The sequence below is a fragment of the Eptesicus fuscus genome, chromosome 15, assembly GCF_027574615.1.
Source record: "Eptesicus fuscus isolate TK198812 chromosome 15, DD_ASM_mEF_20220401, whole genome shotgun sequence".
NCBI lineage: Eukaryota > Metazoa > Chordata > Mammalia > Chiroptera > Vespertilionidae > Eptesicus > Eptesicus fuscus.
Window position 1 is genome coordinate 19,443,511 of NC_072487.1, and position 16,277 is coordinate 19,459,787.

Here is a 16,277-nt window from a genome sequence, read left to right on the forward strand (position 1 = left end):
ACATAATTGGAGATGTTTTAGTGTGTATAACTTTATTAACATATGTAGATTTGAAGTTTTCTTAAACAAACATCTAATGAGTGTATATTACTCTGGATGATGAGTTTGAATCATCCTTTACCCTTCCAACCCCCAACAGAGCCATGTGCTACCAGACAGCCACCTATCATAAAGAACAAATAAAATTGCTTCCAATATTTTCCATCACGATCATGTTGAATCTAGTAACACTTGATTCAACCTTGTTAAACCTGCTCTTTAACATTAAAAGGTGTCTTCTTCATGGCAAACTTCACAGTTAAATCTCCTTCCTTAGAGCAAGCCACCAAAATTCTAGGAATAATGCACCCCCAACACACACCCGCCAGTGGAAAAACACCTTGAAAAGAGGAGACAGGGGTTTTGGTGTGAGGGGACCTCCAATGTGTACATAAAAAATATCTCTAATTCCTTAAACCTCTAGTCAAAAGGACCCTGAACCCCGAGCAGGATGCCCATTCGTTTCGCACGGCCTCTTCTGCATGTGATGCATCACGTGACTCAGATTAGTGCTGAGGGAGAGATTTATTTTTTTTCTGGGTAGATAGATATACAAGCCAAATTATTATGACAACTTGATAAATGTAGCTTTTGAAAATGCTTTCTGTTGTAATAATACAACAAACAACAAGGAGGCATGCTGCCAGGCCTCATCCATCAGTAGGTGAGCTGCCTGGGAACAGACACAGCCCTGGTGTCACACTAGCTCCTCGCCATCTGCCAGAGGCCTAAGGAGGGCGGGGGGTGGGGAGGGGGAGAGAGAGAGAGAGAGAGAGAGAGAGAGAGAGAGAGAGAGAGAGAGAGAGACCGCCTTAAAGCTGCATTTTCAAAGCAATTTTAAACAGAATATGAGGTAGTGACGGTCCATGTTGAAAAACAGTGCCATGAATTGAGGCCTTGACTTAAAAGTGATTTTTTGGCACAGGTAATTTATTTTTGTAACCTCAGTTTTATAATTCAACACCTCTGCTCTATACTAATATCTTATTTTAAAAACATTCTCAATGCTGTCCCAGCTTGGAGGCTCTGATTTCTGTCTACAGAGAGAGTTAATGTGGAGCCCAAATTCAATATAAATGGAAATGATGTAGGTTTAGGGAAAATGTTCTAAGATGACATCTCCTCTTTGTTGTTTGATCTTCTCTCGACCGTAGGTCACTGAAGACAGCTTCTCTGTACTTTTACAGATTCTTTTGCATTGGCTAAGAGGCTGCGGAGCTGTTAAATTAAAATTTAGACCCATGTGAGGATATTACAGATTGAATTTTGGAGTTTGTCCTGCGAGTTTCAGAGTGGTTTATTTGCTATTATGAGTGTTTGGTATGTTTTAAATTACAACTAGAAAACTCACTGCCAATTTTTTCCCCCAAACAAGTATGATTTTACATATCTCTGCCTGTTCTTCAAAGACAGACATGCTGCAACAAAGCCTCGTGTTTTCACAAATATGGACTGGGGTTATGAAAAAGAGGAGCGTGCTCATGAAATCAAAAAGGAAAGAAGAAAGAACAATGACACTGTAAACCATCACGTTCATGCCCAGCATCTAAGGAAGCCAGAACCTGTTCTGAGTATCCCGCTCGGACAATCGACTGAGACAACGCACAGTACACGGTGTGAAAGTGAAAATGAACCCTGGGCAGGGTTTCCTGGTAAACAAGGTTTTGTATAATGCTTTCTGATTTACAGTCACTTACACTTATTGAGCATCCAATCTGAACCAGTATTAAGCTAGGCATTGTGAAAGATGAAAGAATGATGACTTCCCTGACCCTTATCGAAGTTGAAAAAAATTCCACATGAGTCCAAAAAGAACACACAACAGTATAACGCATAGTCAACAACTAATGGATGTGGTCTGGATGCTAAACACAGAAGGAATTCGGCAAAGGGGCAGGTACATGGCGGGAAGTAACTTATGAAGATGTATCTTAGGTGGGTCTCCAAGCATGTGATAGAAGAAAGGGGAATTCAAAAAATAGCCTTCCCTCCCTATTCCTGCTTCCCAAAGTACTACAGCAGGTTCTTAGCTCTAATAGTCACTTCAATTAATTCACTCAATACTCACTGGGTACCTATTATATGCAAGGCAGGAAGTTATAAAAACAAAACAAGATAAAACCTTGGTCCACAGTGCTGATAGTCTAATGAGGGCCAGTGTCATATACATAATTCTAACACAAGCCAGACTATGTAAATGTGATTATAATGCCTTGTGAACACAGCACAGTGACATTAAGGGCCACTGCGGGAAGTAAGTTTAAAGGACACCTAGGATTTTGACAGGGGGACGTGGGCAGCGAGAGCCACTGTAGGCGAGGAGGCAGAGTCTGCAGAGGGCTGGTGCTTTAACAAACGAAGACACAGTCCTGCAGCTGCCCTGGACTCTTCCCTTTCAGCAAACATTTTCTTTCTTTTGTGGAAGGGTTATTTCACCCAGCAAAATGTGTGTGAACACACACACACACAAATGAGTTTTAAAATTCAGTCTAGGCCAGAATGTATAGATAGGTCTTCATCACCCTTCTCATGCCATCTGATGCTGACAGCTATAGATTTTTAATTTAATTTTTTAAAAATTTCAATTACAGAGCGCTACCCAATAGATTCACAAACGGCACACCCAAAGGTGGTCTTGGCAGCCAGAGTCCCGCTGGAGGTGGGGGGTGTTAGCCTGCTCTGTAGGGTCAGCCCCTGCACAGCAGCTCATCTGCTGCGGTCATGGCCAGGACTCACAGTCAGTCAGCCTGAGGGTCAACCCCACCCACTGATGTGCCAACAGCAATCAAGGCTCAACTACAACAGGAGGGTCACAGTTCACACAACAGACTCCCAGAGCACCCAGGTGACCAGGGAGACGGCGCCTCTGGGCCCCACAGGGCACCTACTACATAAGGCCACCCTGCCAAGACTGGGTGGTTATTAGAAAACATATTTTTGCTTTATTTGCTTTTCTCTCCTACAGTCTATGTGTTTGACCTCTGAGCCTCAGTGCCCAGCAAAGTGCCTGTTCGCCCTCCACAATCACTTACTGAGAAAAGAAGAAAAGGGAGGAAGGAAGGGCGGGAGGGAGGGAAAGAAGGAAGGGTCAAAGGAAGAAGAGAAGGAGTAGAACAGAAGGAAACGCTGTAAGAATGATTTCAGGCCACGAAGACTCATTGGCCTCCCAGTTGCTCTAATTTTTGAACCCTGAAACTGTATTAAAATCTTTCTATAATAAACCCAAGATGAAAAGTTTAAAATGAAACCAAATAGCTACCAAAGGAAAGAAACCTTGGCTCTTTGCTGTGAACATGTTTATTTTCACGTATTTACTCAAAATTGTATTTGTCACTGCAATGTGTTTGGTCCCTCTGAAAGCTGACGAGGAGTGGGGGCCCGGGGATTGCTGCCTTTGGCTTGACATCCACGAGCAGGAAGGACATGCACTTTCTAATACATACACACATGCCATAAGGTTTGCAAATGATCTTACATTTGCTCAGTAGCCAAAAGAGGCAAAGAATGAGAATAAAAACAAATGTGTTTTAGCAACACCAAGTCCAACTTTTCCTTCTTCCCCATGAGGAAAATGTATATTATGAAACTCTAGGACTCTCACAACCTCACCCCGTACAACCCTGGAGCTGGGAATTTATGAATTATTTTGGCTAGAGACAAAAGTTCTTCAATCCGCCCATATCGTCCAGATGTCCGTTGCAAAATGGGAGCCTGGAGAATCTCATTTTTCTTTAAAACCATTCACATGAAGAGCAACTTTTGGTCCTCTTCCTATCTGGCAGCAGAATGGGTTTTGAGAGCCTATGTGGAGGAGAAAGGACCCCTCTCCCTCAGGGTCACACATTCAATTGTAGAGTTGAAGGGCACCTTAGATATTTGCCCAATATAAATATTTATTGAGCACCTATTCTGTTCTAGGCGCTGCCCTCTTGACCAGTGAGTCCTACACCAAAGCCCAGAGGTAGGGATTGACTCTGCAGCTGTTTGAGGTTGGCACAGGTAAGCTATGGGCTTTGGCTGATGGTCACACATAAGTAGGATGTTATTTAGCATTCTATACTTATTCTTTCTGCCTCCAGGTAAAGTATCCACCCCCTAATGTATGCAATTCTGGTATCCCTCATTTTTTGCTCTTAGTATCTGGTGTCCCTTTAATTTTTAATTTCAATCTCCGCATCCCCCTCCTCCCTCCACACACCGTAATCTGCCTTAGTGGTTGAAACCAAGCTACACAGTTAGGGTTAGATAAAATCTCCTCTTCTATTATACAAATTGGACTCAAACAGAGAAAATAACAAAATTCAAGTAGTATTAACAAGCCTTTTTTTTTTTTTTTTTAGGGGGACAGGGGCAATGACAGATGCTGAATTGAAGGTGGAAAGTTAAACTCCACTCTGTGGGTAAGAAATTTAATACATTTGAGGAGAAGTGAATATCAGAGAATTTGCATGAAACACCCCAGATACTGGGCATTAACTTAACCATATACTAACAACATGGAGGCTTCAAGGGTCCTATACGGGGGTGGGCAAAAGTAGGTTTACAATGGTAACACAGATGATGCAATAATGAATACATTAATAATGATACAAGAACAAACTGTGTTTCACATACTCGCACATTTAAACCTACTTTTTGCCAACCCCTATATATAGGCTTTAATAACGGAATGGAAGAAAGTTTCAGAAATCACAGTCCATTGGCCACTTTGGGCAAGGCTGATCTTGACTAATACTGGGTAACTGGATAACTACTCAGAAAAGTTATTGCCTTGGCTCATTGTAGGGCAGGGGCAATCGCCACTTCTATGTCCTGACATGCTGGTGTCCGTGATGCAGACTGGATCATTTTATAGAAATGTAAGTGAGAAATTAAACGTCAATTTATTTTTAACCAGAAAACTTCTTTTTGTCTTCATTATCCCAACCTCTAAATTTCTGGAGACAAACCTTATCATTTCACTATTATCTGCTTCAATAGAGCTGGAGTTCTAATACTGGATATACATTTAAATCATTTGGAGAGCTTTTTAAAAATTATGGATGTCAGGGCTCCACTTCCAGAGATTCTCATTTAACTGGTTTTCAGTGGCACCCAGATATTTATATTGATTTTTAAAAAAGCTTCTCAGGTGATTCTATAGTGGAGCTAGGGTTAAGAACCACTGCTATAGATGTGTTACCCATTTAGAGACCAGGAGAAAACTCTTTTAGTCCTTAAAATTTATTGTAATTATCATTAGTAGAAACTCAGAAAAATCTACCAAAACTTAATAATTTGGTAAATTCACAAGAGCAGAAGCTTGCGCCTTGGACTTTTTATCTTTACATAACTAGTAACTTACCTAATACATAGTAGATGTGCAATGACTACTTATTAAATGAATAAACAAAACATTGAAGTAATTCAGTCTTGGAAAGTGTGTGTTTCTAAGAATTTATCCATTTTTTTCTAGGTGATCTAATTTGTTGGGGTAAAATTGTCATAATAGTCCTTTGTGATCCTTCTAACTTCTGAGTTATCCATTGCAATGTCTCCTTTTACATTTACGATTTTATTTATTTGAATCTTTTTTTATTAGTCTAGCCAAAGTTTTGTTAATTTTGTTTATCTTTTTCTTAAAACCCTCAAATTTTTTCATTTAGTTGATTTAAAGTATTTTTCTAATCTCTATTTGATTTCTGTTCTAATCTTTATTATTTTCTCCCTTCTGTTAACTGAGATTTGTTTGTTTTTCTTTTCCTAGTTCAGCCCAATAACAGTAATAATAAGAAAATTGGTGGCATTTCTATATACTAACAATAAACTACCTGAAAAGGAAATTAACAAAGCAATCCTATTTGCAAATGCATAAAAAAATACTTAGAAATAAATTTAACTAGTGCGATGAAAGACTTCTATCCTGAAAACTATAAAACACTGATGAAGGAAATTAAAGAAGACACAGATAAATAGAAATAGATACCGTGTTCATGGATTGTAAGAGTGAATATTGTTAAAATGTTAATACGCCCTATATGATCTATGGATTCAATGCACTTCCTTTCAAAATCCCAATGACATTATTTACAGGAATAGAAAAAACAATCCTAAAATTCATATGGAACTCCAAAAGATCCCAAATAGCCAAACCAATCCTGAGAAAGAGTAATAAAACTGGAGGCATCACACTTCCTGATTTCAAACTAAGTTATAAAATTATAGCATCAAAACAGCATGGTATTATATAAAAACAGACATATAGATCAGTGAAGCAGAATAGAGAATCTTGAAATATGTTTAGGTTAACTAATATGAATCCATTAACTAATCTTTGACAAGGGTGTATGAAAGGGTAACCTCTTCAATAAATGATGTCAGGAAAACTAAATATCCACATACATAAGAATGAAACTGGGCCCTTATCTCACATCAAATATTAAAATGAACTAACAATGGACAAAAGATTAAATGCAAGACCTCAAACTGTAAAACTACTAGAAGAAAACAGGAAAAAAGCTTCTTGACTTTGGTCATGGCAATGATTATTTTGGTTATGACACTCACTAAAAGCATAGGCAGGAAAAGCAAAAATAGACAAGCAGAGCTAGATCAAACCAAAATATCCTGCACAGCAAAGGAAAACATTCAACAGCATAAAAAGGCAGCATACGTAATGGAAGAAAGTATTTGCAAGCCATACATCTGATAAGGGCTTAGTATTCAAAATATAAATGAAAATCCTACAACTCAATAGTAAAAAAATCAAATAATCCAATACAAATAGGTTAAGGACCTGAATAGGTATTTCCCAAATAATACGTACACATGGAAAGGTGCACAACATCCTATTCATCAAGAAAATGCAAATCAAAACCACAACGAGCAACCAGCTCATACCTGTTAGAATGGCTATTATAAAAAACACAAAAGGTAACACGTGCTGGTAAGAAATGTAAAGAAAAAGGAACCCTTGTATATTGTTGGTGGAGATATAAATTGGTTAAGGACATTATGAAAAACAGTATGGAGGTTCCCCCCAAAACTAAAAATATAACTATGATATGACCCAGCAACCTCACTTCTGGGAATATATATCCAAAGGAAATGAAATCTTGATCTCAGTGAGGTATCTGCACCCATGTTCACTGCAGCATTATGCATAATAGCCAAGACATGGAAACAGCTTAAGTGTACTTTGACAACAGATGAATGGATAAAGAATATTTGGGGTGTGTGCGCGTTTGTGTGTGTGTGTGCGTGTGTGTGTGTGTGTGTGTGTGTGTGTGTGGAGAGGGAGGGAGGGAGGGAGGGATGGGGAGAGAGAGAGAGAGAGAGAGAGAGAGAGAGAGAGAGAGAGAGAGAGAGAGAGAGAGAGAGAGAGAAAGAGACAGAGAGAGAGAGAGACAAAGGAATATTATGTAGTATTAACAAAAAAGAAAATCCTGTCCATTGTGATAACATGGAGGAACCTGGAGGGCTAAATGAAATAAGCCAGACACAAAAAGACAAATACTGCATAATCTCACTTATACGTGGAATCTAAAATCGTGAAACTCAGAAGCAGAGAGTAGAATGGTGATTTGCCAGGGAAATTAGAAGATATTGGTCAAAGGATACAAAGTTTCAGTTATGGAAGATGAAAGTGTTTTGGAGATCTAACAGATGGCATGGTGACAATAGTTAACAATGCTGTATTGTATACTTGAAATTTGTGAAGAAAACAGATTTTAAATTAATTTTTTTCAATATACACTCTCACACACACACAGTAAATATGTAGAGGTGATAGATAAATTATTTAGCTTGATTGTGTTCATCTTTTCCAGATGTATACACATATCAAAACATCAAGTTGTATACCTTAAATATATATGTTTTACATTTCAAAGATATCACAATAAAGCAGTGAAAGAAAATTATGAAGGAATAAAAACTTCAGAAAGGCAATTGAACTAACCACATAAGGAATTTTTAAATAAAGAGAAAGAGATAGCCAATAGTTACAGAATCTCAACATGGCTAGGAAAGGGTATAGACACCAAACACATTTTCAACATCTTTTATTCCAACAAACAGGTTTATGGGATAAACCAAGCCATAAATTGGTCCCAAACATTCAGTCATTGGCCTTAGTGGATTCTCCCCTTGAAAGAAGATCAGATCTTGGAACAAAACATTCCTCTAAGATATATGACCTGGAATATTAGAAGTCTTGGTAATACATTTAGACTAGGCTTTGACCCAAAAAGTAAAAGGAAGGCAACCGCAAACTCTCAAACATAAATCCCAAAATGTGAAACCTCCTTTAACACAATGAAAAGACCACCTCGTATAAAAGACATGAAGAGTCAGACCCACTCTGAACTTGTATATCTTTCCTTTAAACAAAAACTCAAACATTTCCAAGGAAAACAAGGCTGATAACATGCAATACTAGATGAAGAAAAACAGATTAATCCTGCTTTGGGGCTCACTTGAACTGAAAGTTCTGAAACGTCTTGAAACAAGCCTTAATTAGATGTATGACAGAGATGAGATAACTTTAAAAAAATATTTGTTTAAGAAGCTAAACTTAACATTAACTTTTTTCTTTTGGTATTTATTATTATGTGGTATAGAAATTAATTGCTAACTAAAGTTTATGTTAGTGTTAACTATCAATATTTTTATTGGAGAAAAATTGTTTGCAATAAAAAAAAATCAGAAAAACTAGCCCTCTCCCCCTTAGCTCAATTATTATGAAATGAGGTGATTAGAATGATCTTCCTCATTCCTGTGAGATAAGACTCCTTGAGGTTATTTATTTTAATTTTCTGTGTTTATATTGAGACCATTGTGGCAGCCATATCCCTTTGGAATAACATCATAATCTTACTTTTTTAGGCACCTCCATAGTGTGATGATTTTATCTTTTGTTTATCTAACAATTTTATTCAACTCAAAATTTATTAACTCTTAAAAAGTGCTTTCATATTTTCTAGATAGGCTGCTTTTTGCTCTTTGGATATATATGAATTTGACACGCCCTTCATTTAATCCGTTGGGATTTAACAAAATATTTATATTTCGAATATATTAATTTTAATTCATTAAGCCACACTGCTAACTAACCTGCATATTAACGTGGCATTTCATAAAGTAAAAAAGGTCATAAAAGACCTTTAAATCTTCTTCAGTCACCAATGCAATGGATGACATCACATTTGAGAGCATCAGCTATCTGACCCACTGCCATTTCAGATAAGGAGCAATTTCCCCCGTTGACCTTGGTCTTGGCATAGACCTACTACAGTGGTATATATCACATTAAAACACACTGTTCTTAAGAACCTTATGCATCTGGAACTCCTTACGGGCAAAACTAAATTAACTGGCTGAAGACAAACCTAGAGCTCTCAGAGACAGATCTTTAGTATCAAATTCTAAAAAATATGCTTAAGTAATTTAGGTTGAAGAAGGATTGTTTCCACTAAAGAACATACACTAGGTAGGTCAAGGAGGAAAATGAATTTGCTAAAACTGTTATTTCAGAGTGTTTAGTGGGAAAGGTGAAGAACTGGAAAGAGAAGAAGCAGCTTTTCCGGTTGTGGGTACATTATTTAATTCACTTGAAATAAAATAAAGAACCATCATAAAGTACAGGTAGATATAGTCTGTTTTCTAATTAAAATAAAAGCAGACATTACATAGTGCCACTTGCTTATACAAGATTAGCAACCGCTGCATTAGCAGAGTTACTCAATAAAACATAATATAATCTTATAGAAATTAGTAAATGTTGTAGAAAAAAGTTGATACAGTGCCTTTCTTCAGTGCTCAAAACAGGGTTTCATATAAAGAGAATTATCAAAGCTCCAAAACCAGAAATTGGGAATATCAAGCACTGCTTACTTTCTGTGAGCCTCGGCGAAAGGATGAGGGAGACGCAAAGAGAAGATTTCTGCTCAGTATCTCCTGGGTCAGAGGTCTCCCCCAGCATTAAAGCACTGCCCGTTGAGAGTGAAGGATTTAATACTTAATGCTTATCTGTATTTTCACTCTGTTTTGCCTCCACTGATTTGTGTATCCCTGTATCCACAAAACAATCACTCAGAGAAGATGTTATCAGCTCAGAAGGTTAACCAAGCCTCCTTACAAGTTCCCAGTCCACAGGAAACATCACAAACTCCAGAAGTTGAGCAGTTATCTATTGAATAAAATTGGGTATTGTAGCTCTCTTTACAATTCTATCATGTTGGGACTAGAATAATTTTTAGGTGGTAGAGTTAAAAATATTACAACTAAGTGTGCCCTAAAGAGCATAGGACCAGGGCTAAGAAACTTGGCCTGGCAGGTTAATTCAGCAGATGGATGGGATTTATTTGGGCTGAAGTTGAATGCCTACCATTAGACTATGACACACACATTCCAGTTACCTGCTGGGTTCTAGAAACACATACATTCATAGTCTCTGATCTTTCCCATTAGTATAAGGTGACTGAACTAAATTTAAATGCCTACATCTGTGGAACAGAGATGAGAGAAAAGCCATTAAGTTCATTAGCCATTATAAAACAAATATGAAAGCCATAAACCAAGCATGCCAAACTCATGGCCCGCGGGCTGCATGCCTCGTTTATTTGGCTCGTATTAGCCTTTGAGTTTGACATGCTTGCCATAGACCATCATGGTAGATTGCAAAAATGATCCCAATCCTTCACCCTCCCTACATGGCATGCTTTCCATGTAATAATTTTGCTTTCTCGCTTTGACCCTAGTCTTGGCCAGATGACTTACTTTGACCAATGTGCATTTTAAAAAAATCATAACAGGATTATTTATCTGTACCCCAGCACATGTTTTGACACCATTCTTCAATAGGGGTTGTGTTGTGAGGTCAGTTTACACTCAGCTGAACTATTCTGGTTCTAGGACAAACGACACATATGTCAATTCAGTCGTTCAGTCTGTTCTTTCAGTATTCCTTTATGTTCTTACTGGATTTGGAAATGCCATCTGTTTGGCGGCTCCTCCCTTCATCAAGTCCCTAGAAAACGGGTGGTCCAATCCATTCCCATTTTACACCTTCCTTTCTAGCCCAGTATGTGTTTACTGGATGTAATTTGAAAGTCAATTAGAGATATGTATTCCATAAATTTATAATTTTAGAATTCATATTCCATTTCACATAACACCAATATTTGGTAAAATGTGGAACGACAGAGTTTTACTTGTGATATTAATTTATTCCTTAAGTGGCTTCTCAGCCTCTCACTCAATAAAATATTCTCACAGCGTTACATTCACTGAGCCAACATGAATGTTCCCATGCATTTCTTCCTAGCTTTGTGAGACACATGTTTTGGCTCATCCCTAAAGAACACTCAAGCATGCTAATTTGATAAAGCTGCATAATGCGAACATTCCAAATTTGTACACTTTGGCCTTACTGGTGGATGTTTATTATCCGTTATGCCTCAGAGTGCTATCACCACGTAGCATCATGTAGTGCAGATGAAGAGAACAGGTGAAACATAAAAATGAAAGGCCTATTCTTCCCAGCTCAGGGATCTGGTTTGATATGAAGCTGATCTCTAAAGAAGATAAACAAACTTGGCTACAACCCAATAGGCCCATCTTCCATGCAGACCCAAACATCAGAATAGCTAAATACCAGAATAACTCTGGTTTCCTTCAAGATATCCCCTTTGGCTGTTTTTTTCAGGGTATATCATGTCCACTGGACCTGTGGCTAGAACCAAAATGGTCCGTAGTTATCACTGGATCCAGTGAAGAAACATCTGTTGAGCTCCTAATATCTGTCAGACCCTGTGCAGTCCTGGGGGATACAAAAGGAATAAGACTAGACCCCAATTTTCAAGAAATTCTCACTCTTGTTAGAATAAGTTGACGTTTTCCTGAAGTTACATCTCACCACTTTCTGCTGTTTATGAAAAGTCTACAAGAATCAGAGGTGTATGTTTTTTCCTTCTTCTGTTTCATGCTTTATAATATGTAATAATTTTGACCAAACCTTTTGCTTGCCACATATAACACTTTTCACTGTGGAATAAAATCTTTCTTTGAAAAATATTACCAGGGTACGTACTTTATATTTTAGAGTTTGGAGAAAAATCTACTCACAGACCACACAACTCAAGAAGTGGCTATGAATTATTATTGTAAGTAAAGACTTTCCACTGTAACACCTTAGGGCTTTTCTTTTCAGTTGAGAAGCCATTAACCCACTCCCACTTCCACCTTCATCATCACTCTCACTATGCATGCCCCGATTCCCACTGCTTATTTATTCCTCCAAATCTTCTTATAGTCAAAATCCATGAAAATGAATGGCCTTAGGAAACTTTTGGCCATTCCAATATCTAAAAAAACTAAACCAATATACCGTTCATTTGCAAAGGATTTGGTAACATTGGAATCCAACATACACTTTATTCATGTTCATATTGTTGCTATTATTGTCACTATGATTAAAACAGCAAAAAGTATAACATAATAGAGAGCTAAAGGTGCTAGGTCCATTTCTATTAAGTTCTCCTCCTAGTTCTAACCTAAAAACATTAACAAAATTTGCTTGGTAAATGGGATAAATTGTGTATTGCTTATTATATGAGTACATAAAATACCTAGCTGAAGATAGACATATTTAATCATTTGTACATTCCTTTCACCCCTTCATCTGGATTTGTTTGCAACAAAATGCTCTGCGTAACCCCAACCACAAGAGTAGGTCTCGAGCCTGCTGCCTCTGGGCCTTACAAAAGCCCCCGGTGGGTATAGGACTTACTTGCTGCTGAGACAGCGTCTTAATGAGTAGGAGGCGCCCCCACCACAGGTGCGTGAACACTCGCTCCATGAGCCCCAGGCGTCCCACAGGCTGTCCCTGTCCTCCTCGGAGCGTGTTGTTCTGGAGCTCTGTGGGAAAAAAGAGGATGATCAGTCTCGGGTCCCCAACGAACCTTGAAACACATGACCTCGCACGCTGGTGGCCTGCATGTCTGTACATGGTGGGCTTTCTGGGGAGGAAAGCATGCATCAGTTTCTTTCCGATGTAGTAACGTATGTATGTTAGGGGAGAAGACTATTTCAGCTTAGGGACCCTAGGTAATGACTGATAGAGTAAATGGGAAAGGGGGCCAAAAAGAAGAATCTGGCTTAGTGGGAGGTAAATTGCAATCAAGTCACAATTTTGGCCAGAGTTCATGAGTCTACTTTTCATCTCTTTGTGAAGAGAGAAGCTGCTCTCAGGGAGGCTTCTGCTCTGAGAAACTGGACATGTGCACTACTACCAGCACTGCTTTCCAGAACAACTGTTTATGCAACTGACAGTGTTGTTGTTGTTTTAAGAAGCAATGTTATTCTCAGTTTTCAGATTTGTTCATGAAAGTAACTGCATGGAGTGACTTTAGCAGAGACTGACTTCAGACAGATCGACACACTTGTTACTGACAAGCTTCCCCATGAAAGCTGCATCTGCTGTCAGGAAAGTCGTTACACACAGGCCTAATGTTGCGCTTCACGTTTCATACACAGAAGAGTCAAGGATAAAATCTGCGCTATGGTTAATAGAACAGGCTCTGGAGTTAAAACTGTCCGGTTTGAATACGGATTCTGGTTTTCACTGTGTGTCCTTGAACCTCCTTACACTTCAATTTCTCTTTCTATAAAAGGATGATAATGTTATAACTACAGTACCTCCCATGCACACACACACACACACACATACACACACCCCCTATAGGAGGATTAGCTAAATGAACTTAGCCTAGGACTAGTTCCAGAGTAAAGCAATCAATCATAAATATTACCTGTGATTACTATGTTATTATAAATTGAGAATATGTCATATATGTATTTACATAGTTATGCTAGTCTTCTGAGTTATAATAACAAAATACCAGCCTGGGTAGCTTAAAAACAACAGAAATTAATTTTCTCACAGTTTTGGGAGATAAAAGCCCAAGATGAGGGTGCCAGCATGGTTAGTCCCTGGTGAGAGCTCTCCCCGTGGGTTGTAGATGGCTGACTTCTCACTGTGTGCTCACACAATCTCCACTTTGTGTTAGTATAGAGAGAGTGTGAGCAAACTCGCTGGTGTCTCCTCTGAAAAGGGCACTAATTCCATCATGAGGGCCCTACCCTCATGACCTCAGCTAACCCTAATTACCACCCATAGAACCCATCTCCAAATATTATTATATTGAGACTTCAACATATGAGGGGGTGGGGCAGGACTCAATTCAATCCATAGCAACAGTTCTACAAATAGCTCATGTAAATTGTCGCCAAATCATTTTACTGAATAAACCGAATGTGATATCTAGACATTAAAGGTGGTAGCTTCTCATGTCAATCAAAGATATACATAGGACAAATATTAAAATTTCAAAACTATAGTTGTAAAAACCAAACCATTAATAAAATGTGCATGTCAGGCAATATGGCAATTTCATGTTCCATTTTCTCCCTGAAGAGAGAGCATAGGCAGTGTGGAATACTGGGAAAGCATGGGACAGGGAGCGACAGAAGGGTAACTGCTCACAAAGCACGTGAAAACTTGACATGATGTAAGTCAACACCACCAGCACACAGTAGGCTCATAAATGGTAGCTCTTATTAGCATGTTTAAATTACTTTCTCATGCCCTACCTAGTCGTACTTAGGGTTATGTTATCCAAGCAGGAGGGGCCTCTGGAAAAAGCATAGAATATCCTCTCCTCCCCAGAAAACTAAATTAGTTGCTGTGGGGCACAGGTGCCAAATTGATGACTTCTTGTAAGTTTTAAACCTGGTACAAATTAAGCCAGAAACATGGCCTTAGAGTGCTATATCAAGGGTTGGTTAATTGGCATGAGCTTTATTTAGATTATTAAGTCATTTCCAGGGCAGTGGGATAGATAGTGGTTGAGAGCAGGGAGTGTGGGCCTGCTCAGCCTGGGGTGGAATACTCTCTAGAGAATCCTAATTGAGATCTCTTTATGATTCAGTTATTTCTAAATCATAAAATGGAGATAATAAAGATACCCACATCACTGAAACATTATGAGGATTAAAATAGTTAATATGTATTTATATGCATAACCTATGGACACAGACAGTAGTGCATTAAAGACCTGGGGTGGGGCAGGAGCCAGGAGGAGGAGGGTAATGGGGCAAAAATGAGGGATATCTGTAATACTCTCAATAATAAAGATACATTTACAAAATATATGAAAAGCACATAAAGTGGAAACAACCCAAATGTCCATGGGTAGATGAATGAATAAATAAATTGTGGTATAAACATATAATGGAATATTATTCAGCCTTAAAAAGGAAGGAGATTCTGACACATACTATAATATGATTGAAGTTTTGTGGACATTATGCTAAGTGAAAATAAGCCCAACACAAAAGGACAAATATGATATGATTCCACTTATATGAAGTACCTAGAGCAGTCAAATTCATAGAGACAGAAATTAGAATGGTGGTTGCTAGGGGCTGGAGAAAGGGAGGAAAGGAGATGGATACAGAGTTTCAGTTTGAGAAGATGAAAATAATTCTGGAGATAGGAGGTCTTGATGGTTGTACAATAATGTGAATGTACTTTATGCCACTGAACTATACACAAATGATCAAAATGGTAAATTTCATGTTATGTATATTATACCAAAACAAAAAAGCAAATACATACATATATTTTAAAAAGCTCATAGGGACTAAATAATAAACACTGTATAAGCATTGGATGCTATTATTATTTAACACTAGAGGCCTGGTGCATGAATTCATACCCGGGTGGGGTCCCTCGGCCTGGCTGGTGAGCCAGGCCTATCAGGGGGGCTGGCCAGTGGCGGGAGGGACCCTGGGAGGTAGGCCAGCTGGCCCCCAGATCAGGGCCTATCGGGAGGGCAAACCGGCCAGGGGGAGGGACCGCGGGAAGTTGGCCATCCAGGGGCGGAGGAGGCCACGGGAGGTTGGCCAGCAGGGGGGAGGGGCCATGGAAAGTTGGCTGTGGGAGCGCACTGACCATCCGGGCGGCAGCTACTGCGTTGAGTGTCTGCCCCCTGGTGGTCAGTGTGTGTCATAGCGACTGGCCGACCAGTCATTCAGTCTTATCGGTCGCTTAGGCTTTTATATATATAGATTACTTATTCACATCATTTATAAACATATTTGGGCTCAGAAAGGCTCTAGGAGGTATACTGGGAAGGTACACGTGTTTTTCTTCTTCTTTTTTCTGAGTTCAGTTGAGACACTGTACTCTAAAGGGA

At 38.8% G+C, this 16,277-nt stretch overlaps 1 protein-coding gene across 2 annotated transcripts in view; it reads right to left on the reverse strand.

Moving 5' to 3' along the window:
* ADAMTSL1 (ADAMTS like 1) overlaps window positions 1-16,277 on the reverse strand; it is an 882,329-nt gene that overhangs the window by 343,043 nt on the left and 523,009 nt on the right. For both annotated transcript variants that reach the window (XM_028150731.2, XM_008145030.3), the window contains one exon: window positions 12,809-12,936. In XM_028150731.2, the coding sequence (XP_028006532.2) occupies window positions 12,809-12,936 (128 nt within the window). The remainder of the gene's footprint in view (window positions 1-12,808; window positions 12,937-16,277) is intronic.